This window comes from Salmo salar, chromosome 09, assembly GCF_965601325.2.
Source record: "Salmo salar chromosome 09, fSalSal1, whole genome shotgun sequence".
Lineage (NCBI taxonomy): Eukaryota > Metazoa > Chordata > Actinopteri > Salmoniformes > Salmonidae > Salmo > Salmo salar.
This window is the reverse complement of record NC_138299.1, coordinates 145,938,915-145,962,626: the sequence shown is the minus strand read 5'-3', so window position 1 is coordinate 145,962,626 and position 23,712 is coordinate 145,938,915. Positions and strand designations below refer to the sequence as shown.

Below are 23,712 nucleotides of genomic sequence, written 5' to 3'. Positions count from 1 at the left end.
TTAAGTCATTTTTGTGGGGTATCTATACTTTACTGTTTATGTTTTGACTTAAAATTGTATTTCACTACATCCATAAGTGCTCATTACATTTTGAATGCTTAGCAGTACAGGAACATTTTCTAATTCACACATTTATCACGAGAACATCCCTGGTCATCCCTACTGCGCATGATCTGGCGGACTCACTAAACAAATGTTTTGTTTGTAAATGATGTCTTAGTCTTGGAGCGTGCCCTGGTCTTTTGGGTCCAATAGAGCAGAGACCAAGACCAGCATGTGGTGCATCATAGTAGAGACCAAGACCAGATTGTGGTGTCTCAAAGTAGAGACTAAGACCAGGCTGTGGTTCATCATAGTAGAGACCAAGACCAGCATGTGGTGTCTCAAAGTAGAGACCAAGACCAGCATGTGGTGTCTCAAAGTAGAGACCAATACCAGGCTGTGGTTCATTATAGTAGAGCAGAGACCAGCATGTGGTGTCTCATAGTAGAGACCAAGACCAGGCTGTGGTTCATCATAGTAGAGACCAAGACCAGGCTGTGGTTCATCATAGTAGAGACCAAGACCAGGCTGTGGTTCATCATAGTAGAGACCAAGACCAGACTGTGGTTCATCATAGTAGAGACCAAGACCAGACTGTGGTTCATCATAGTAGAGACCAAGACCAGCCTGTGGTTCACCATAGTAGAGACCAAGATCAGCATGTGGTGCATCATAGTAGAGACAAAGACCAGCATGTGGTGTCTCATAGTAGAGACCAAGACCAGCATGTGGTGCATCATAGTAGAGACCAAGACCAGTTGTGGTTCATCATAGTAGAGACCAAGACCAGCATGTGGTTCTTCATAGTAGAGACCAAGACCAGGCTGTGGTTCATCATAGTAGAGACCAAGACCAGACTGTGGTTCATCATAGTAGAGACCAAGACCAGACTGTGGTTCATCATAGTGGAGACCAAGACCAGCATGTGGTTCATCATAGTAGAGACCAAGACCAGCATGTGGTGCATCATAGTAGAGACCAAGACCAGGCTGTGGTTCATCATAGTAGAGCCCAAGACCAGCATGTGGTGCATCACAGTAGAGACCAAGACCAGGCTGTGGTTCATCATAGTAGAGACCAAGACCAGCATGTGGTGTCTCATAGTAGAGACCAAGACCAGTTGTGGTTCATCATAGTAGAGACCAAGACCAGTATGTGGTGCATCATAGTAGAGACCAAGACCAGCATGTGGTGCATCATAGTAGAGACCAAGACCAGGCTGTGGTTCATCATAGTAGAGACCAAGACCAGGCTGTGGTTCATCATAGTAGAGACCAAGACCAGCATGTGGTTCATCATAGTAGAGACCAAGACCAGGCTGTGGTTCATCATAGTAGAGACCAAGACCAGGCTGTGGTTCATCATAGTAGAGACCAAGACCAGCATGTGGTTCATCATAGTAGAGACCAAGACCAGGCTGTGGTTCATCATAGTAGAGACCAAGACCAGACTGCGGTTCATCATAGTAGAGACCAAGACCAGCATGTGGTTCATCATAGTAGAGACCAAGACCAGACTGTGGTTCATCATAGTAGAGACCAAGACCAGCATGTGGTTCATCATAGTAGAGACCAAGACCAGCATGTGGTGCATCATAGTAGAGACCAAGACCAGACTGTGGTGTCTCATAGTAGAGACCAAGACCAGACTGTGGTTCATCATAGTAGAGACCAAGACCAGACTGTGGTTCATCATAGTAGAGACCAAGACCAGCATGTGGTTCATCATAGTAGAGACCAAGACCAGCATGTTGTGTCTCATAGTAGAGACCAAGACCAGACTGTGGTTCATCATAGTAGAGACCAAGACCAGCATGCGGTGCATCATAGTAGAGACTAAGACCAGGCTGTGGTTCATCATAGTAGAGACCAAGACCAGCATGTGGTGCATCATAGTAGAGGCCAAGACCAGCATGTGGGGTCTCATAGTAGAGACCAAGACCAGACTGTGGTTCATCATAGTAGAGACCAAGACCAGCATGTGGTGCATCATAGTAGAGACCAAGACCAGCATGTGGTGCATCATAGTAGAGACCAAGACCAGCATGTGGGGTCTCATAGTAGAGACCAAGACCAGGCTGTGGTTCATCATAGTAGAGACCAAGACCAGGCTGTGGTTCATCATAGTAGAGACCAGAGACCAAGACCAGGCTGTGGTTCATCATAGTAGAGACCAAGACCAGCATGTGGTTCATCATAGTAGAGACCAAGACCAGGCTGTGGTTCATCATAGTAGAGACCAAGACCAGACTGCGGTTCATCATAGTAGAGACCAAGACCAGGCTGTTGGGCTTAGATTAGCAGAGGTTTTCTCTTATCAGAGGCAGCTAATTCACTATTCCAATCTGTTTGTAGGCTGGACGTTTTGCACACTCATACCTTTTTATTACTTACCCTCTCCTTCTTATACAGTTTTTCATAGATTGCATTGTCATTTCCCTTGCACCCTATCACCTTCCATTCAAGTTCCCAACGACCATGTCTCTCTCTCCCTGCATGTCTCTCTAAGTGTGTTCCAGACCAGTGTGATCAGTCAGGGTAAAGAGAGGTGGTCAGGGAGGCTGGGAGAGATTCTTCTCCCTCCTACTCTGCTGGTGTGGTGGTTAGTATTCCCAGAGAGCCAGCGGGCCACTCTAACAGCACATTTGAATTAGCAGGCGCTGGAAAGTTCATTGTGCTGTTGACTTTCTGTCCCCTGTGGGAGCACACTGTAATTGCTACTCTAATTCGTATTTTTCTGCCATGCAGCCAGTAATTCATAGTCACCTTCAAGCAAATTCAGCCAGGCAGGCAGGGAGGCAGGCTGACAGCCAGGCAGGCAGGGAGGCAGGCTGACAGCCAGGCAGGCTGACAGGCAGGCAGGCAGGCAGGCAGGCAGGCAGGCAGGCAGGCAGGCAGTGAGGCAGGCTGACAGGCAGGCAGGGAGGCAGGCTGACAGGCAGGCAGGGAGGCAGGCTGACAGGCAGGCAGGCTGACAGGCAGGCAGGCAGGGAGGTAGGCTGACAGCCAGGCAGGCAGGCAGGGAGGCAGGCTGACAGCCAGGCAGGCAGGCAGGGAGGCAGGCTGACAGGCAGGCAGAGAGGCAGGCTGACAGGCAGGCAGGCAGGGAGGCAGTCTGACAGGCAGGCAGGCAGGCAGGCAGGCAGGCTGACAGGCAGGGAGGCAGGCAGGCAGGCAGGCAGGCTGACAGGCAGGCAGGCAGGCAGGGAGGCAGTCTGACAGGCAGGGAGGCAGGCAGGCAGGCAGGCAGGCAGGCAGACAGGCTGACAGGCAGGGAGGCAGGCAGGCAGGCAGGCAGGCAGGCAGGCAGGCAGGCAGGCAGGCAGGCAGGCAGGCAGGCAGGCAGGCAGGCTGACAGGCAGGCAGGCAGGCAGGCAGGCAGGCAGGCAGGCAGGCAGGCAGGCAGGCAGGCAGGCTGACAGGTAGGCAGACAGGGAGGCAGGCTGACAGGAAGGCAGGCAGGAAGCATACCGTCTGTCAATCCATACAGTCACAGTCACAGCCATCGCTTTGCTGTCTCTTTACTGTCGATCAGGAACACACTCGCCCTCTCTCGTTCGTTTTCTCTGTCTCTCTTCTCTGTGCTCGTTCTCGCTCATAAACATGTATTCCCAAACACTCATGCACTGTCTCACAGTTTTCATTCTCATTTTTATTAACACACACTCACAATTTTGTTTTGTGTCTTGCTCCAATCACAACTCCACTGAAGATAACCAATAATAAGAGTGGGATGCACCAACATGGATGAACTCTTAAACTGGGTTAAATAATGGTTTATCTATTAATCTTGTGCACCAAATTTTAAACCTAGTTTAAAATTAATCCTAGTTCATTTAAATCCTTCCTCTAATCTAATTTAAGCCTGTTGTTCAATTATTTATTTTTTATGAATATAAATTTAGATTGGAGATGAATTCTAAACTACCACTTGAGGTGGTTTAACTGCTAAAATGGCAGCACATCTACTATGGAGAGACCAGAACCACAGGTTCAATCCTGTTGAATTGTATGATAATAATTAGTTTTCATGGAAAGAAAGGTTGGACCAACCATGAAGGATGGGAGTGATAGGAACGAGGCTGTACCCCCACTACTTCAGCTCCTGGTGGCCCTACTGTTCTACCCAACTGGATGTTTCCAGATGATGGATGGGGACCTTTCTAGACTCCACAAGTCAACTGTCTGCAGGACTGTAGTCAGTGTCCAGTGCTATTGCCAGTCTGAAGAACCAGTACATTACGTTCAAGTCTACAGAGGAAGCAGCAGCTGGATTTGACAGGATAGCTAGATTCTAGTGCTACAGAGGAAATAGCAGCTGGATTTGAAAGCATAGCTAGATTCTAGTGCTACAGAGGAAATAGCAGCTGGATTTGACAGCATAGCTAGATTCCAGTGCTACAGAGGAAATAGCAGCTGGATTTGACAGGATAGCTAGATTCCAGTGCTACAGAGGAAATAGCAGCTGGATTTGACAGGATAGCTAGATTCCAGCTGCTACAGAGGAAATAGCAGCTGGATTTGACAGGATAGCTAGATTCCAGCGCTACAGAGGAAATAGCAGCTGGATTTGACAGGATAGCTAGATTCCAGCGCTACAGAGGAAATAGCAGCTGGATTTGACAGGATAGCTAGATTCCAGCGCTACAGAGGAAATAGCAGCTGGATTTGACAAGATAGCTAGATTCCAGCGCTACAGAGGAAATAGCAGCTGGATTTGACCGGTTAGCTAGATTCCAGTGCTACAGAGGAAATAGCAGCTGGATTTGACAGGATAGATTCCAGCGCTACAGAGGAAATAGCAGCTGGATTTTACAGTGTCGTGTCTTTGGCTATGCCGGATTAAGTGACATGACGTGCTATTCTATAAAATTATTTCTCTGTAATTAATATTACCTGATTAAGCTAATCAGGTAAATAGTTAACTAGAAAGTCGGGGCACCACGAAATAATGTTTATAGAGCTGTTATCTTCTGAATAAACTCTTAAAGACCTGGTCATCTTTTACATCAATAGCAGTCAATATTTAATCGTCACCTTATTCAGTCTCATTTGAAAGTTGTAAATTCTTGGTTATCTTCACGAACCCTGGCTAACAAGTTGAATCAGCAATACAAAATTTGGGTTAATTATTTATTTACTAAATACCTAAATAATCAAACAGAATTAAATATACACAGAATGTATCATACATTGATTACAAATGATGTCATAAAGGAAAACGTCCCTAGCGGACGGCACAGACATGACAGCTGGTTACACAAAGAAAGGGGGGTTGGGTTTTGAATGAAAGAGCGGGAAGACTGAGGAACAAAGGGAGAAGCTATGTCTCTATCGGGCCATAGGCAGCTACTCTATCGTAAATACAGAATCTTATGCATTCTAAATAACCGCCCACTTGGAAAAGGAAAATGCAATAAATATTTACTCTGAGCTGCGCTTCGATCGGTTGGTCGTAGATGGGAGGCCGGGTTTTCCTTTGAAGAATGTCTGGTGGTAGAATGGACACTTGGTAGTACCGTCATCGTGTGGTAGAAGAGATACTCTGTCCGTCCTCACCTAGCCCACGTCTACAGTTACTGCGCTAACGCAACGTCTAGGAGGTATCACTTCTTTAGTGAATAAGAGTTCAAAGTTCATACCAAGTTGCCGTACTTTAAGCTCATGCTATATTCCGACTGGTATAGTCGAAATTCATCCTTTCGGTGTGTTGACCGTCATCTTCATGTTGAAATTCGATGCTTATTTCGTTAGGTTATTATCTGAGCCCTTTTAACGTAGGACCGTCGTCCTAATGTCCTCGGAACAGAAAGTTACATTTTCGTCAAGGGGCTTATATAGGGTTGGGAGAGAGAGTCGTGTTTCATAGTTCACAACCAGTGTCTGTTCACATGGGCGGGCCCACTGAGTTGAGCATAGTTCACTCATGAAAACCAATTCTCTCATTTAGGAGCTAAAAATTACATTTCATCTTTTCACAAATAGTTTCATATTTAAACATTTAAATTGCACAACAATTCCATGTGAATCTGATAACTAGAATGTGTAGATTTTCCAGGATACAGTTTATGTCATCCTGTCATCAGTCATAATGTCTCAGACGCCAACTGAACTGACATCATATTCATTAAGTCCCAACGCATATTTTCAACTGGTTGGATTACCGAGATATGGTTCCGTTTCCCATCTTTTGATGTCACCAGACTCTCTCTCAATGTTAACAAAGGGATTTTCAATAGTCACATCGGTAGAGAGGAAAAAGGGGAAAGGTATTTATGGGGGTCATAAACCTCCCCCCTCAGACCAACTTCATGACAACAGGAGAGCAAGATTCCAGTCCTACAGAGGAAACAGCAGCTGGATTTTACAGGAGAGCTACATTCCGTTCCTACAGAGGAAACAGCAGCTGGATTTTACAGGAGAGCTACATTCCGTTCCTACAGAGGAAACAGCAGCTGGATTTTACAGGAGAGCTACATTCCGTTCCTACAGAGGAAACAGCAGCTGGATTTTGCAGGAGAGCTACATTCCGTTCCTACAGAGGAAACAGCAGCTGGATTTTACAGGAGAGCTACATTCCGTTCCTACAGAAGAAACAGCAGCTGGATTTTACAGGAGAGCTAGATTCCCAGGTGTACTAAGAGCAATAGACTGTACACACATTCCTATTCCCAGACCTGGTAGTGAGAATGGAGAACTATTCCGTAATCGGAAATGTTACTGCTCCAACAAGGTGCAGGCTATCTGTGATGACAAAGGTCAGCTCACCAACATCGTAGCTAGATGGCCAGGATCCACCCATGACAGCAGAATCTTTGACAATAGTCATATGTGTACAATGCTGGAAAGGGGGGCATATGAAGGCCACCTACCAGGTGACAATGGATATGCCAGTCATGGGTACCTTAGCACCCACGGGTCTGACAAGCTCACTTTGGGCTCCGTTTGCAGAGCAAATACGCAGGGTCAACATGTAGTGACCTAGAGAACAGTACAAGCTTGGTTTTACTTGTATTTAACACTCATTTAAGATCTGTAAGGGATTTTTGAAGTGAATCAAAGTCAGGCTGAAGTTCACAAATGCTGCACCAAGGTGGCACAGTGTTAGGAGTGTTACTTAAATACAAGTAAAACCAAGCTCATGCTGTTCTCTAGGTCACTAAATGTTGACCCTAAGGACCTGCGTATTTGCACTACAAATGGAGCCCATATTGAGCTTGTTTCGCAATATAAGTACCTGGGAGTCTGGATTGATGACAAGTTGTCCTTCATAACGCAAGTATAGAATCTGACTAAGAAGCTCAGATCTAAAATAAAATATATACAAAGCAATCTGACAGAACCTGCCTGCATATTGTAACGACCCTGGGACGGTTGAGGGTTCGAGGCCTGCTCCCTGCCTGTTTCATTACAATATGTAACTTCATTCATTATGTTAACAATCATAAGTTACCAAACCCGTTCTCAGGAATGGATAACACAACAGATCCCTTCAGCCACAGATTTGAGAAACTCTGCGTTTAGTTTTTTTGCCCCTAATTTGTGGAACAATCTGCAGAGATCACTGCAGTTAGATATGCTGGTGCAACTCAGGCAGCTTACATTATTATTGAGGACCTCAATGAAGTTGAATGTGATTGATTTGATTAAATGTTTCTTTTGTTATTGTGTGCTGAAATATATTGTTTTATACAAATATGTGTGGATGTTGTTTTATTATTCTATTTCTATACTAGTGTTTACAGGGCTCTCTTGTAAAATAGATATTGAATTTCAATGTGACTCCCTGTTTAAATAAAGGTTAAATAAAAATACAAAATGTTGAAAGAGAAGTAGAGAAGGAGAACTAACATAGAAAGAGCTATAGTTGCTATTCACAAGGTGACCACTCTCTCCTTTCCTTTCCTCTGTTCCCTTCTTCTGAATGCATTAGTTTTCTTTTTCATTTGCTTTGTTCTCCTCCTGCAAGCGATTCAATCCCACACTGGGCGGAGAGATGGGTTTGGTTTCATTTCGTCCCTGGCTCCCACACTACCTCTCACTCTCATTCTCTCCTCTTGTGTCTCAACTCCTTGAAGTCACCTTGTTCTCAGGGCTCATCAATCTCTGTGTGGATCCCTTCACAAACATGGCTCCCTTGCCCTCCATCCTTTCACTCGTCTCCTTGCCCCCTCTGTCCTTCCTCTCCATCTCCTCTCCTCTACCCTGTTCTTCCCTCCAGCCCTAATTTCTCTCCTCTCCTCTCCTCTCCTCTCCTCTCCTCTTCTCTTCTCTTCTCTTCTCCTCTCCTTTCCTCACTGTCTCCTCTCCTCTCTCCACTATCCTCTCTCCTCTCCTCTCCAGTTAATAGCCTTGTGTTTGGTCCTGTCTTTCTCCTCTCTCTTGCATCTTATTTCCTATCCCTGTCCCCCTTTTGTGACTCTCTCCTACTAGCTTGCCATTTTCTGTCTTTCTCAGGCCTTTTAGTAGTTGTTTTCTTAGTCTGCCACTGCCCTCCACCTATCATTTGTTATGACTTTCCATCCCATTGCCTCTTTATCTCTTCATTTTCCTGCTCTCTCCCCCTCTCTCTCTATCTGGTCTTTGAAGTGAGAAGGGGACAGGCGAGGAGGCCTGTCCCTTTAAGGACTGTAGCAGCACTCCTGGAGTCAGACACTAATAGAGAAGAGGAAGAAAGAGAGAGGGAGTGAGAGAAGACAGCACAGAGAGGAGAGGAGAGGAGAGGAGAGGAGAGGAGAGGAGAGGAGAGGAGAGGAGAGGAGAGGAGAGGAGAGGAGAGGAGAGGAGAGGAGAGGAGAGGAGAGGAGAGGAGAGGAGAGGAGGAGCGTGCTTTTGTTTTCTCTATACCATGGTGGGCCCAGGAGATGATGAGGGGTCTTTGATGTGCAAGGTTTCAGCCCCTCTCTCTCTGCTTCCCTCCCTCCTTCTCTCCCTCTCTTCCTCCCTCTCTCTCCTTCTCTCTGTCCTTTTCTTTTTCTCTGCCACACTGTCCAATTGAGTAGGCCCACTGTTGTTGTTTTCTCTCTTCTCTCTCCCCTTCTCTCCATCTCTATCTTACTACCACGCCCTTTCATTTCTATTGACTTGTTTCATTTCTTCTCTCTATCACTTCTTCTGTCTATCATTTCTTCTGTCTATCATTTCTTCTGTCTATCATTTTGCATGACAGGGAGAGACATGACAGGATTTGGGAATTTTGAAGTTACACTTCTTGTCAGTTGTGCCACTGGGCACAGATGTCATTTCAACGTCTAGGTATTGGTTGTCAACTAATGTGAAATCACCAAAAAAAATTCAAATTTAATTGAAAAAAATCGGATATTCCCTTACGTTGATGTCTTTTTGCAAATCCAATCAGTTTTCCACATTGATTCAACGGCATCACATTGAATTATGTTGTTGAAATGACGTGGGAACAACATTGATTCAACCAGTTGGTGTGCTATTGCATCCACACACCTTCTCCACTCTCTTGCCCCCACTCTCTCAACCACATACACACATGATTAAATAACACACAGACACTCAGACACATACACAGACACTCACACATACACAGACACTCACACATACACAGACACTCAGACACACACACAGACACTCAGACACATACACAGACACTCACACATACACAGACACTCAGACACACACACAGACACTCAGACACATACACAGACACTCAGACACATACACAGACACTCAGACACATACACAGACACTCAGACACATACACAGACACTCAGACACATACACAGACACATACACAGACACTCAGACACATACACAGACACTCAGACACATACACAGACACTCAGACACACACACAGACACTCAGACACATTCACAGACACTCAGACACACACACAGACACTCAGACACACACACAGACACTCAGACACATACACAGACACTCAGACACGCACACAGACACTCAGACACACACACAGACACTCAGACACATACACAGACACTCAGACACATACACAGACACTCAGACACATACACAGACACACACACAGACACTCAGACACATACACAGACACTCAGACACACACACAGACACTCAGACACACACACAGACACTCAGAAACATACACAGACACTCAGACACATACACAGACACTCAGACACACACACAGACACTCAGAAACACACACAGACAATCACACACAATCAAACACATACAATCACGCACACACAATCACACATACAATCACACACACAATCCCAAACATACCAACACTGAGAGAGATACCAACACTGAGAGACATGCCAACACTGAGAGAGATACCAACAATGAGAAATATACCAACACTGAGAAACATACCAACAATGAGAAACATACCAACAATGAGAAATATACCAACAATGAGAAACATACCAACAATGAGGAATATACCAACAATGAGAAACATACCAACAATGAGAAATATACCAACACTGAGAAACATACCAACAATGAGAAACATACCAACACTGAGAAACATACCAACAATGAGAAACATACCAACAATGAGAAATATACCAACAATGAGAAATATACCAACACTGAGAAACATACCAACAATGAGAAACATACCAACACTGAGAAACATACCAACAATGAGAAACATACCAACACTGAGAAATATACCAACTGAGAAACATACCAACTGAGAAACATACCAACAATGAGAAACATACCAACAATGAGAAACATACCAACATTGAGAAATATACCAACTGAGAAACATACCAACAATGAGAAACATACCAACAATGAGAAACATACCAACATTGAGAAATATACCAACTGAGAAACATAGCAACACTGAGAAACATACCAACAATGAGAAACATACCAACATTGAGAAACATACCAACACTGAGAAACATACCAACACTGAGAAACATACCAAACAATGAGAAATATACCAATACTGAGAAACATACCAACACTGAGAAACATACCAACACTGAGAAACATACCAACACTGAGAAACATACCAACACTGAGAAACATACCAACAATGAGAAACATACCAACACTGAGAAACATACCAACTGAGAAACATACCAACAATGAGAAACATACCAACAATGAGAAATATACCAACAATGAGAAACATACCAACAATGAGAAATATACCAACAATGAGAAACATACCAACAATGAGAAATATACCAACAATGAGAAACATACCAACAATGAGAAATATACCAACAATGAGAAACATACCAACAATGAGAAACATACCAACACTGAGAAACATACCAACAATGAGAAACATACCAACACTGAGAAATATACCGACTGAGAAACATACCAACTGAGAAACATACCAACAATGAGAAACATACCAACAATGAGAAACATACCAACATTGAGAAATATACCAACTGAGAAACATACCAACACTGAGAAACATACCAACACTGAGAAACATACCAACAATGACAAACATACCAACACTGAGAAACATACCAACAATGAGAAACATACCAACAATGAGAAACATACCAACAATGAGAAACATACCAACACTGAGAAACATACCAACAATGAGAAATATACCAACACTGAGAAACATACCAACACTGAGAAACATACCAACACTGAGAAATATACCAACAATGAGAAATATACCAACACTGAGAAACATACCAACAATGAGAAACATACCAACAATGAGAACTATACCAACACTGAGAAACATACCAACAATGAGAAATATACCAACAATGAGAAACATACCAACACTGAGAAACATACCAACAATGAGAAACATACCAACAATGAGAAACATACCAACAATGAGAAATATACCAACACTGAGAAACATACCAACACTGAGAAATATACCAACAATGAGAAATATACCAACAATGAGAAATATACCAACACTGAGAAACATACCAACACTGAGAAATATACCAACAATGAGAAATATACCAACAATGAGAAACATACCAACAATGAGAAACATACCAACACTGAGAAACATACCAACAATGAGAAACATACCAACAATGAGAAATATACCAACTGAGAAACATACCAACTGAGAAACATACCAACAATGAGAAACATACCAACAATGAGAAACATACCAACAATGAGAAACATACCAACATTGAGAAATATACCAACAATGAGAAACATACCAACAATGAGAAACATAGCAACACTGAGAAACATACCAACACTGAGAAACATACCAACACTGAGAAACATACCAACACTGAGAAACATACCAACTGAGAAACATACCAACAATGAGAAACATACCAACAATGAGAAACATACCAACAATGAGAAACATACCAACACTGAGAAACATACCAACTGAGAAACATACCAACAATGAGAAACATACCAACAATGAGAAACATACCAACACTGAGAAATATACCAACACTGAGAAACATACCAACAATGAGAAACATACCAACAATGAGAAATATACCAACAATGAGAAATATACCAACACTGAGAAACATACCAACACTGAGAAATATACCAACAATGAGAAATATACCAACACTGAGAAACATACCAACAATGAGAAATATACCAACAATGAGAAACATACCAACAATGAGAAATATACCAACAATGACAAATATACCAACACTGCGAAACATACCAACAATGAGAAATATACCAACAATGAGAAATATAGCAACACTGAGAAACATACCAACAATGAGAAATATACCAACAATGAGACATATACCAACATTGAGAAACATACCAACAATGAGAAATATACCAACAATGAGAAATATACCAACACTGAGAAACATACCAACAATGAGAAATATACCAACAATGAGAAATATACCAACACTGAGAAACATACCAACAATGACAAATATACCAACAATGAGAAACATACCAACAATGAGAAACATACCAACACTGAGAAACATACCAACAATGAGAAACATACCAACACTGAGAAATATACCAACTGAGAAACATACCAACTGAGAAACATACCAACAATGAGAAACATACCAACAATGAGAAACATACCAACATTGAGAAATATACCAACTGAGAAACATACCAACAATGAGAAACATACCAACAATGAGAAACATACCAACATTGAGAAAAATACCAACTGAGAAACATAGCAACACTGAGAAACATACCAACACTGAGAAACATACCAACACTGAGAAACATACCAACAATGAGAAACATACCAACACTGAGAAACATACCAACTGAGAAACATACCAACAATGAGAAACATACCAACAATGAGAAACATACCAACACTGAGAAATATACCAACACTGAGAAACATACCAACAATGAGAAACATACCAACAATGAGAAATATACCAACAATGAGAAATATACCAACACTGAGAAACATACCAACACTGAGAAATATAACAACAATGAGAAATATACCAACACTGAGAAACATACCAACAATGAGAAATATACCAACAATGAGAAACATACCAACAATGAGAAATATACCAACAATGAGAAATATACCAACACTGCGAAACATACCAACAATGAGAAATATACCAACAATGAGAAATATACCAACACTGAGAAACATACCAACAATGAGAAATATACCAACAATGAGACATATACCAACATTGAGAAACATACCAACAATGAGAAATATACCAACACTGAGAAACATACCAACAATGAGAAACATACCAACAATGAGAAATATACCAACACCGAGAAACATACCAACACTGAGAAATATACCAACAATGAGAAATATACCAACACTGAGAAACATACCAACAATGAGAAATATACCAACACTGAGAAACATACCAACACTGAGAAACATACCAACAATGAGAAATATACCAACAATGAGAAATATACCAACACTGAGAAACATACCAACACTGAGAAATATACCAACAATGAGAAATATACCAACACTGAGAAACATACCAACAATGAGAAACATACCAACAATGAGAAATATACCAACACTGAGAAACATACCAACACTGAGAAACATACCAACACTGAGAAATATACCAACAATGAGAAATATACCAACAATGAGAAACATACCAACAATGAGAAACATACCAACACTGAGAAACATACCAACAATGAGAAACATACCAACACTGAGAAATATACCAACTGAGAAACATACCAACTGAGAAACATACCAACAATGAGAAACATACCAACAATGAGAAACATACCAACATTGAGAAATATACCAACTGAGAAACATACCAACAATGAGAAACATACCAACAATGAGAAACATACCAACATTGAGAAAAATACCAACTGAGAAACATAGCAACACTGAGAAACATACCAACACTGAGAAACATACCAACACTGAGAAACATACCAACACTGAGAAACATACCAACTGAGAAACATACCAACAATGAGAAACATACCAACAATGAGAAACATACCAACAATGAGAAACATACCAACACTGAGAAACATACCAACTGAGAAACATACCAACAATGAGAAACATACCAACAATGAGAAACATACCAACACTGAGAAATATACCAACACTGAGAAACATACCAACAATGAGAAACATACCAACAATGAGAAATATACCAACAATGAGAAATATACCAACACTGAGAAACATACCAACACTGAGAAATATACCAACAATGAGAAATATACCAACACTGAGAAACATACCAACAATGAGAAATATACCAACAATGAGAAACATACCAACAATGAGAAATATACCAACAATGACAAAATATACCAACACTGCGAAACATACCAACAATGAGAAATATACCAACAATGAGAAATATAGCAACACTGAGAAACATACCAACAATGAGAAATATACCAACAATGAGACATATACCAACATTGAGAAACATACCAACAATGAGAAATATACCAACAATGAGAAATATACCAACACTGAGAAACATACCAACAATGAGAAATATACCAACAATGAGAAATATACCAACACTGAGAAACATACCAACAATGAGAAATATACCAACAATGAGAAACATACCAACAATGAGAAACATACCAACACTGAGAAACATACCAACAATGAGAAACATACCAACACTGAGAAATATACCAACTGAGAAACATACCAACTGAGAAACATACCAACAATGAGAAACATACCAACAATGAGAAACATACCAACATTGAGAAATATACCAACTGAGAAACATACCAACAATGAGAAACATACCAACAATGAGAAACATACCAACATTGAGAAAAATACCAACTGAGAAACATAGCAACACTGAGAAACATACCAACACTGAGAAACATACCAACACTGAGAAACATACCAACAATGAGAAACATACCAACACTGAGAAACATACCAACTGAGAAACATACCAACAATGAGAAACATCCCAACAATGAGAAACATACCAACACTGAGAAATATACCAACACTGAGAAACATACCAACAATGAGAAACATACCAACAATGAGAAATATACCAACAATGAGAAATATACCAACACTGAGAAACATACCAACACTGAGAAATATAACAACAATGAGAAATATACCAACACTGAGAAACATACCAACAATGAGAAATATACCAACAATGAGAAACATACCAACAATGAGAAATATACCAACAATGAGAAATATACCAACACTGCGAAACATACCAACAATGAGAAATATACCAACAATGAGAAATATACCAACACTGAGAAACATACCAACAATGAGAAATATACCAACAATGAGACATATACCAACATTGAGAAACATACCAACAATGAGAAATATACCAACACTGAGAAACATACCAACAATGAGAAACATACCAACAATGAGAAATATACCAACACCGAGAAACATACCAACACTGAGAAATATACCAACAATGAGAAATATACCAACACTGAGAAACATACCAACAATGAGAAATATACCAACACTGAGAAACATACCAACACTGAGAAACATACCAACAATGAGAAATATACCAACAATGAGAAATATACCAACACTGAGAAACATACCAACACTGAGAAATATACCAACAATGAGAAATATACCAACACTGAGAAACATACCAACAATGAGAAACATACCAACAATGAGAAATATACCAACACTGAGAAACATACCAACAATGAGAAACATACCAACAATGAGAAACATACCAACAATGAGAAATATACCAACACTGAGAAACATACCAACACTGACAAATATACCAACAATGAGAAATATACCAACACTGAGAAACATACCAACTGAGAAACATACCAACAATGAGAAATATACCAACAATGAGAAACATACCAACAATGAGAAATATACCAACAATGAGAAATATACCAACAATGAGAAATATACCAATACTGAGAAACATACCAACACTGAGAAACATACCAACAATGAGAAATATACCAACAATGAGAAACATACCAACAATGAGAAATATACCAACAATGAGAAATATACCAACACTGAGAAACATACCAACAATGAGAAATATACCAACACTGACAGAGATAGTCTAGTCCTCCTTGTTGTACCGTTGTATGTAGTGTCGTGGAAAATTGTCTTAAGAATAACACTTCTTACAAGAACTTGTAAATTCAATATAGACTTTAATACAAAGTAAAAAAGCCGAGCCGGTCCGCGGACAATAACTGCCTTCCTTAGGCAGCGGCTCTGCTTTTATGCATATACAATACATAAATCCATCCTTTATGTAAATGAAGTAAAACCCCCTATGCGTTCTGCCACCTTTTTTTCTACCCAATGGATAACGCCCATATCTGCTTTTAGCTCTAACATTGTAGTGGCTGGATAACGCCCATATCTGCTTTTAGCTCTAACATTGTAGTGGCTGGATAACGCCCATATCTGCTTTTAGCTCTAACATAGTAGGGGCTAGACGCTCCTCATATGGATATGAAAATAATGCATGCATTGCAGGCTTACGCTTGGCATATATTTAGTCATGGCCATACATACAGCTTGCCTGGCCGTTCCTACTTGGGGATGTATGGCCATCTGTTATTTCCACTCAGGGCCTGCTGTCAGTCTCCTCTTTCGCTAGCTAATGTATTTCTATCTTTCTTCCCTCAGCAAGTCTACCTTTCTCCCACTCTAGCTGCTGTATGATTCTGGTACGCTATGGAAAAACAGTGGTTTAAACCTGGTTTATTCCTCCTTACCCTCTGGAGGTCTGTCCAGCAGCAGGCAGCCTCAGCGCCTGCCCAACCCCAGCAGAGTCAGGGTCCGCTGGGCACCGCCACATCCCCTTTAACCTCTATGGGCTAGGTGGGACGCTAGCGTGCCACCCGTGGTGCACTCCATCAACAGCAGGTGCATTTCAAGAGCGGCAAATTTGAATCCAAATAAATGTCAAAATTCAAATTTTTCAAAAATACAACTATTTTACACCATTTGAAAGATAAACATCTCCTTAATCTAACCACGTTTTACGATTTCAAAAAGGTTTTACGGCGAAAGCATAAATTTAGAGTATGTTAGGACAGTACATTTACAAGAGTTGTGTGTAATGTTTTGTCAAGTCAAAGACAGGGTCACCAAAACCATAAAACCAGCTAAAATGATGCACTAACCTTTTACAATCTCCATCAGATGACACTCCTAGGACATTATGTTAGACAATGCATGCATTTTTAGTTCTATCAAGTTCATATTTATATCCAAAAACAGCGTTTTACTATGGCATTGATGTTGAGGAAATCGTTTCCCTCCAATAACCGGCAGTCAAGTCAGCGTCACAAATTAAATAATTAAAATTAGAAAACATTGGTAAAATATTATATTGTCATTTAAAGAATTATAGATTTACATCTCTTGAACGCAATCAACTTGCCAGATTTAAAAATAACCTTACTGGGAAATCACACTTTGCAATAATCTGAGCACTGCGCCCAGAAAAATACGCGTTGCGATACAGACTAGACGTCATGTTGGGGAGATCTAAAATCGAAAATACTATGTAAATAGTCCATTACCTTTGATTCTCTTCATCAGATGTCACTTCCAGGTATCACAGGTCCATAACGAATGTAGTTTTGTTCAAAAAAGCTCATCATTTATGTCCAAAAATCTCCGTCTTGTTAGCACATGATCTAAGCCAGCCGGACTTCTCGTCATGAACGAGGGGAAAAAATATATTTCCGTTCGTTCAAACATGTCAAACGTTGTATAGCATAAATCATTAGGGCCTTTTTTAACCAGAACATGAATAATATTCAAGGTGGACGAATGCATACTCTTTTATAACGTATTGGAACGTTCCATGGCTCTTGTTCGGTCAGATCTCCCTCCAGAAGACTCAAAACACTTTGTAAAGGCTGGTGACATCTAGTGGAAGCAATAGGAAGTGCCAAAATATTCCTCAGCCCCTGTGTTTTTCAATGGGATAGGTTTAAAGTCAATACAACACATCAGGTATCCACTTCCTGTCAGAAAATGTCTCAGGGTTTTGCCTGCCAAATGAGTTCTGTTATACTCACAGACACCATTCAAACAGTTTTAGAAACTTTAGAGTGTTTTCTATCCATATATAATAAGTATATGCATATTCTAGTTACTGGGTAGGATTAGTAACCAGATTAAATCGGGTAAAAAAAAATTATCCAGACGTGCAAATGCTGCCCCCTAGCCCTAACAGGTTAAAGCCTGGAATAAGTCATCTACCAGTCACACCACTCTCCCATGAGCCCCATGCTTTGAAATATTCAACTGTGGGAAGCACACAACAATAGGGGTGCTGCCAAACTATGTGTATGTTCTTATGAAAGTTTCTTGTCTAAATTCCAGATACTATCTTATCCTTTGCAGCATATTACCACCACTAGTCCCAGCACCACTGGATATTTCACACAGACTTGTTCATCTAAGGCTTGACTACCATCGCAGTATCTCTGAATACACTGGTTGGCTACAACATGGCCAGCAGCTGTGAAATAGTCCAATTAGTACAATTTGGGCCAAATCTTGATTTGCTTTATACTATAGCTATGTCATGAACAGTTGTGCTCTGGATAGCCACAATAAGGTAGTGTTTTATATCACAGAAGCACAATGGAACAAGACATGTATCTCTCACTGTAGACATCAGTGGGACGTCATGTAGATTACTGAAATTATTGTAAGAGAGTAAAATTGGCCCCATGTGGGCAGTTTACACTGGCTGCTGCATGTCCAGACAGTATGCAGTACATTACATTACATTACATTATGCAGTAGACAGTAGGGGTATATCCTATGCTAACTCATCCAGGCTAATGCTATAGGTTATCACAGGATAAGCCTGACAGCAGATCAAAGAGCAGTAGAGCAGGGCTGTGTCTGTCTGCCAGAGAGCAATTACACTGAATTACAACCAGGGCAACGAGTAGCCCCAGGGAGAGAGAGAGGAAAAGAGGAGAGTAAAAAGAAACATGCAGAGTGAGAGAGGGAGGAGAAAGCGAGAGAGAGAGAGATGATGCAGGGATAGGAAGAGAGAGAAAGGAAGTGAAGAGAGAGAGGGGGCAGGAGAGGACACCTGAGAAGTGTGCATGGAGGGACTGCTGGAGAAGGCTGGCTGTAGACTGTCGGCCTGTAGGCCTGGGTACTTTGTAGTGAAAGCGTGGCTTGCCACTCAGTCCCATAGCGTACTGTATGGAGCTGCAGGGTCCTCACCCTCCTTTACCCTCCCAGCCAGAGACAGACAGGTTCAAGTCTCCAAGGCCTCCAACAACTGTCTGGAGAGCAGTGATATCCCATACAGAGTGGCAGGACTACCCCTAGAGAGTGGCAGGACTACCCCAGAGAGAGTGGCAGGACTACCCCCTAGAGAGTGGCAGGACTACCCCCTAGAGAGTGGCAGAGCTACCCCCTAGAGAGTGGCAGAGCTACCCCCTAGAGAGTGGCAGAGCTACCCCCTAGAGAGTGGCAGGACTACCCCCTAGAGAGTGGCAGGACTACCCCCTAGAGAGTGGCAGGACTACCCCCTATAGAGTGGCAGAGCTACCCCCTAGAGAGTGGCAGGACTACCCCCTAGAGAGTGGCAGAGCTACCCCCTAGAGAGTGGCAGAGCTACCCCCTAGAGAGTGGCAGAGCTACCCCCTAGAGAGTGGCAGGACTACCCCCTAGAGAGTGGCAGGGCTACCCCCTAGAGAGTGGCAGAGCTACCCCCTAGAGAGTGGCAGAGCTACCCCCTAGAGAGTGGCAGGACTACCCCCTTGAGAGTGGCAGAGCTACCCCCTAGAGAGTGGCAGAGCTACCCCCTAGTGAGTGGCAGAACTACCCCCCAGAGAGTGGCAGGACTAACCCCTAGAGAGTGGCAGGACTACCCCCTAGAGAGTGGCAGGACTACCCCCTAGAGAGTGGCAGGACTACCCCCTAGAGAGTGGCAGGACTACCCCATAGAGAGTGGCAGGACTACCCCCTAGAGAGTGGCAGGACTACCCCCTAGAGAGTGGCAGGACTACCCCCTAGAGAGTGGCAGGACTACCCCCTAGCGAGTGGCAGGACTACCCCCTAGTGAGTGGCAGGACTACCCCCTAGAGAGTGGCAGAGCTACCCCCTAGAGTGTGGCAGGACTAACCCCTACAGAGTGGCAGGACTACCCCCTAGAGAGTGGCAGAGCTACCCCCACCCCCTAGAGAGTGGCAAGAGCTACCCCCTAGAGAGTGGCAGGACTACACCCTAGAGAGTGGCAGGACTACCCCCCAGAGAGTGTCAGGACTACCCCAGAGAGAGTGGCAGAGCTACCCCCTAGAGAGTGGCAGGACTACACCCTAGAGAGTGGCAGGACTACCCCCCAGAGAGTGGCAGGACTACCCCAGAGAGAGTGGCAGGACTACCCCCTAGAGAGTGGCAGGACTACCCCCTAGAGAGTGGCAGGACTACCCCAGAGAGAGTCGCAGGACTACCCCCTAGAGAGTGGCAGGACTAGCCCAGAGAGTGGCAGGACTACCCCCTAGAGAGTGGCAGAACTACCCCCCAGAGAGTGGCAGGACTAACCCCTACAGAGTGGCAGGACTACCCCAGAGAGAGTGGCAGGACTATCCCCTAGAGAGTGGCAGCACTACCCCAGAGAGTGGCAGGACTACCCCCTAGAGAGTGGCAGGACTACCCCCTAGAGAGTGGCAGGACTACCCCCTAGAGAGTGGCAGAGCTACCCCCTAGAGAGTGGCAGTACTACCCCCTAGAGAGTGGCAGAGCTACCCCCTACAGAGTGGCAGGACTACCCCCTAGAGAGTGGCAGAGCTACCCCCTAGAGAGTGGCAGAGCTACCCCCTAGACAGTGGGGCTAACATCTATTTTCTACTATTCATCTCTACTATGTGGCTTTATGCATGTTGGCGCGTGTGTGTTGACCTCTGTGCTTGCCAGCCATTGAATGTGTGAGATTTGGTGCAGTGCTCGTCGTGTCCTAACTGAGGTGACGGCTCAACCATCTGCTGTCCTAGCAGGGGCACCATTAGTAGTGCATTCAGCCCCACCCAGGGCTCTCAGCCCCCGTCACACAGACACCCTGCAAGGGGGCTATTAAACCTCCATCAGCTCTCCCATCGCCTTTATACTGTAACTGCCTCACAACAGTAATTATGTTCTCCTTATAAACAAAGAGCTGATGGATCGTCTTGTACTTATGTTTATCTAACAACCCCTTCTTATATCTCCCCTTTTCTCTCTCTCCCTCTCTCTCTCTCCCTATCAATTCAATTCAATTCAAAGGGCTTTATTGGCATGGGAAACATATGTTTACATTGCCAAAGCAAGTGAAATAGAAAATGAAAAATGGTGAAATGAACAATATAAAATGAACAGTAAACATTACACTCACAAAAGTTCCAAAGGAATGGAGACATTAGAAATGTCATATTATGTCTGTATACAGTGTTGTAACGATGTGCACATCCAGCAACCAATAAAGAACAAACACCATTGTAAATAAACATAAATATAGGTTGTAATTACAATGGTGTTTGATCTTCACTGGTTGCCCTTTTCTTGTGGCAACAGGTCACAAATATTGCTGCAGTGATGGCACACTGTGGTATTTCACCCAGTAGATATGGAAGTTTATCAAAATGTGATTTGTTTTGTAATTCTTTGTGGGTCTGTGTAATCTGAGGGAAATATGTGTCTCTAATATGGTCACACATTTGGCAGGAGGTTAGGAAGTGCATCTCAGTTTCTCCCTCTCTCTCTCTCTTTATCTCCCTATCTTTCTCTCCCTCTCTCTCTTTCTTTCTTTCACTATTTCTCTCTTTCATTCTTCTTCTCTCCCTCTCTCTCTCTCTTTCTTTCACTATTTCTCTCTTTCATTCTTCTTCTCACCCTCTCTCTCTCACTTTCTCTCACTCTCTCTCTGTTTCTATTTCGATCTCCCTCCCTTGCTCTCTCTCTCTCTCTCTCTCTCTCTCTCTCTCTCTCTCTCTCTCTCTCTCTCTCTCTCTCTCTCAATTCAATTCAATTCAATTCAAGGGGCTTTATTATTGGCATGGGAAACATATGTTAACATTTCCAAAGCAAGTGAGGTAGATAATATACAAAAGTGAAAATACAGTAAAAATTAACAGTAAACATTACACTCACAGAAGTTCCAAAATAATAAAGACATTTCAAATGTCATATTATGTATATATATATATGTACAGCTCACAGTGTTGTAACGATGTACAAATGGTTAAAGTACAAAGGGGAAAATAAATAAGCATAAATATGGGTTATATTTACAATGGTGTTTGTTCTTCACTGGTTGACCTTTTCTTGTGGCAACAGGTCACAAATCTTGCTGCTGTGGTGGAACACTGTGGTATTTCACCTCTCTCTCTCTCTCTCCCTCTTCTCTTTCTCTCTCTCTCCGATGCAGATCTGTGATAAGGAGTGGCACTATTACGTCATTAACGTGGAGTTTCCTGTGGTGACACTCTTCGTGGACGGCGTGACCTACGACCCTTACCTGGTGACAGACGATTGGCCGATCCACCCCTCTCAGATTGACGTACAGCTCACTGTGGGCGCCTGCTGGCAAGGTGATTATGATGGTGATGATGACAATTACAATGACAATGATGATGATGAAAATGCAACTAGCTCTGTCTCACGTCAGAATTAGATGTTTCTCAAACGTCAAATTTCAAAGTGTTTAATGTTAAGTTTAGGTATTAACTCAGAATTTTTAAGGTTATGTTTAAGGTTAGGCATTAACTCCGAATGGTTAAGGTAAGGGTTAAGGTTTGGGAAAGGCTTAAAACAAATATCTCAGCCTCCCGAGTGGCGCAGCGGTCTAAGGCACTACATCGCGGTGTTTCATCCCAGGCTGTGTCACAACCGGCCGTAAACGGGAGTCCCATAGGGCAGTGCACAATTGTCCCAGAGTCGTCCGTGTTAGGGGAGGGTTTGGCTGGGGGGGCTTTACTTGACTCATCGCGCTCTAGTGACTCCTTGTGGCAGGCTGACTTCGGTCGTCAGTTGAACAGTGTTTCCTTCGACACATTGGTGCGGCTGGCTTCCGGGTTAAGTTAAGTGGGTCACGTTTCGGAGGACGCGTGACTCGACCTTCGCCTCTTACGAGCCCGTTGAGGAGTTGCAGCGATGAAACAAGATTGTAATTGGATTACAATTTGATACAATCACGATATTGGGGGGGAGGGAGTAAGATTACAACAACAAACAAAACAATA

At 42.6% G+C, this 23,712-nt stretch overlaps 1 protein-coding gene across 2 annotated transcripts in view; it reads left to right on the top strand.

Moving 5' to 3' along the window:
- LOC106613128 (calsyntenin-2) overlaps window positions 1-23,712 on the top strand; it is a 443,615-nt gene that overhangs the window by 376,814 nt on the left and 43,089 nt on the right. For both annotated transcript variants that reach the window (XM_014215083.3, XM_014215084.3), the window contains exon 9: window positions 22,899-23,061. In XM_014215083.3, the coding sequence (XP_014070558.2) occupies window positions 22,899-23,061 (163 nt within the window). The remainder of the gene's footprint in view (window positions 1-22,898; window positions 23,062-23,712) is intronic.